Below are 2,786 nucleotides of genomic sequence, written 5' to 3'. Positions count from 1 at the left end.
GGGGAGTTTTAATGATTCTGTGATATATTAATAAAATCTTTTTTAAAAAAATCATTCTGGAAGGAGCTCATCTAGAAAAGCCCCCATTTAAAGCAGAGGGAATTTAAAATATTAGATTAGATTAGCCCAGGGCTTTGTCTTCTGGCCATCCTTCTCCCTCTGGCTGGGCAAGGAAGTTCTTTTGGTGGGTGCAGGGCACAGATTGGAAAAATGGGGAGAGTGAGGAAGCTGTATATGGTAGCAGGTGAGATCAGCTGATCAACTTCAACGCATGAGTTAGACGAGGCACCAGAACTCCATTTCTTATTCCTTTTCCTCTTCCCAGAGACATTTTCTCATTACAGTTTCCCTGACTTGACTTAACACTACTTTGCTTTTCAGGAGCAAATGAAAGCTGTTTTTATTAAAAAAAAAACAACAACAAGAAACTGGAAGAAGTGAAGAGAGCTGGGTTCCATCTGAACAAATGTTGGACTGGAAATAGAGTGCATAGCCCTAAGCTACTACAGATAGGCTATGGTCATGTTTGCAGTTATAGTTCCATCTGGAAGTCTGGCAAGTGTACTGAGTCACTGGGAGGTGCTCTGGATCTGGAGATTTGTCTGTGGGTCATGGCAGTGAGAATATTGTAGGAAATGAAAATGAACATTGCAGAAGAGGTATGTGCTCTGTCCACCACGCGTAATGGTTACGTGGGAAGACAAACGTCCTCACTCCGAATGTCCCCCCCCATCCTTCTTTTTCCCCCAGCTTATATACTGAGCACAACCTCATATGGTCTGAAATTTGGCCAGTTGGGGTCAGCTGTCCTCGCTGTGCCCCTTCCCAGATTCTGGTGCACCTGGCAGAGCAGGGGAAGCTGAAAAGTCCTTGACTGGTGCAAGCACTACTTAGCAACAGCTAAAGCATCAGTGAGTTATCAACATTCTTCTCATAGTAAATCCAAAACATAGCACTATGCAAGCTACTAGGAAGAAAATTGAATCTGTCCCAGCTGAAACGAGGACAAGGGCATAAACACATAGCTCCTGTGTACCTTGCTCATGTCTCCACTTTTAATATTGCAAAGTTACCAGAATGCCTTTGGTGGTTCCACGCTTTCATCTGTTATCTTGCCTCCAATTATTCACGGCTCACTTATATGTAATTGTTCCTTGGCTAACACTGCTCTTCAGCTTCACTAACTCTTCCCATTTCTTGGTGTCTACCTCTCTGATGATGTGTATATACAGACTGCTGTCACTTCCCCCTCTTGCCATTTGATCGCTATGCAAAGCACACTAAGCCTTTATAGTCTCCTCTTGTAAAAGAGGGTCTTTAATTCCCTTGTCTCCCCTGCACCTGTCCCAATTCATCCTATTTCAGCTTTACGAGGATGACAGACCTGTTTCAGAGGAGGTCACACCAGGGTTTCTCCAGCTCCAGTGACATGCCCTCGGTTTGTCCCTGTTTTTTTGTGAGCAGTTCCTGACTGGTAATGCTTATTGACATTTTATCACCAACAAAGCCCACTCTTCCTCCTGTTCTTCCACTTCAGATCAGAAAAAAACATATCAGCCAAGACCATGATTCAAGACCACGGTGTCGCACTTTCTGTTACTAAATCTCATTCATTGTAGCTTACACAATGTTTGGGGGTACTGAACTTTTCTGTATGACAACCCCATGCTTCCAACTTGTGCCATTTGCATTTTTCTTTCACCAGCTTGTACTTTTGTCCCCACTTCATCACTATAAAGTAAAATAATCTCACTTCTTCTTATTTAGAAAGCCTACTAAAATTTGTATCACAGTAATTCACCTTTCAGCCCAATGTCTTGTTTTCTGCCTGGACAGTCCCTCATCCATTCTATGTCACTGGTGCTAACCTCTGTCTTCTCTAACTTGCCTGATAATTCCCTATGTGTCAGAGCAAAAAAGACTTTTCAGGAGTCATTTGATTTCTGTGTGTCCCATGCAAGTCGCATAAGGAACGCTAACATGCACGCTAACAAGAATGCTTAGAATTTTAAGTGCAATTCAATGCATAACACCCTGCTAAATGAAAGGACAATTAGAGCTGAAGCAAAACAAACAGATCCCATGCTTAATTTGATAAAGATTTTATCTGGAGCTGGCACAAACTGGATCTTCAGCTAGTTTAACGATTTCCAGTTTCCAAGAACCCTTGCAGGAGGAAGCAGCACCTTTTTAAAGGCCAGGGGCAATTAATGCTACTGAATTTTCACAGGGAAGCCGTTTACGAAGGCAGTGGGAGACAGCGCAGCAGGGAGCAGCGCTGGAACCCAAGCCTATATGTGGGAATTTCAGCGGGAAGGGTGTGAACCTGTGATAGCCATTTGCACGCAGAAGCTGTTGGACTCATCCCCTCGTTCCCAGCTGACCTCCAGACCAGGGTTACGCTGCTCATCGAGCGGGAAACACATCACCAGCGCGCTCTCCTCGGGAGGGCCCCAGCCTCTCCCGGCCTCATGAGGTCTTAACAGCGAACAGGCTTTCTACCACCGGCCACAGAAAGCCCAGCCAGCCTGCCTGTAACCTGTAAACTAAAATTCAGAAACCAGACAGGCTAAGCTTCCTCTTTTATGCACGTGTCCATCCGTCTGCGTGCGTATATGTACACATATCTTACCTGAATTTGAAAAATATTCCTACGTTGCCTGTACCGAGTTCTGGACATCCCTGGTTTTCTATATCCCCATTAACTGGGCGTCGGGGCAGGAAGCAGCAGCCCCTTTCCCCCCACCAGGCCTGCCCAGCACTGCCCCGGGTTCCCCGCGTCCCCC

The 2,786-nt window shown here is 45.4% G+C and overlaps 1 protein-coding gene across 1 annotated transcript in view; it reads left to right on the top strand.

Moving 5' to 3' along the window:
- The first annotated feature begins 210 nt into the window (after positions 1 to 210).
- LOC104123328 (carbonic anhydrase 3) overlaps positions 211 to 2,786 on the top strand; it is an 18,244-nt gene continuing 15,668 nt past the window's right edge. The window contains exon 1 of the mRNA XM_035891166.1: positions 211 to 244. Coding sequence (XP_035747059.1) covers positions 211 to 244 — 34 coding nt within the window. The remainder of the gene's footprint in view (positions 245 to 2,786) is intronic.

Source organism: Egretta garzetta, unplaced genomic scaffold (genome assembly GCF_000687185.1).
Source record: "Egretta garzetta isolate BGI_Z169 unplaced genomic scaffold, ASM68718v1 scaffold453, whole genome shotgun sequence".
Lineage (NCBI taxonomy): Eukaryota > Metazoa > Chordata > Aves > Pelecaniformes > Ardeidae > Egretta > Egretta garzetta.
Note: the sequence above shows the minus strand (reverse complement) of the source record. Positions and strands in the feature narration are given on the sequence as shown.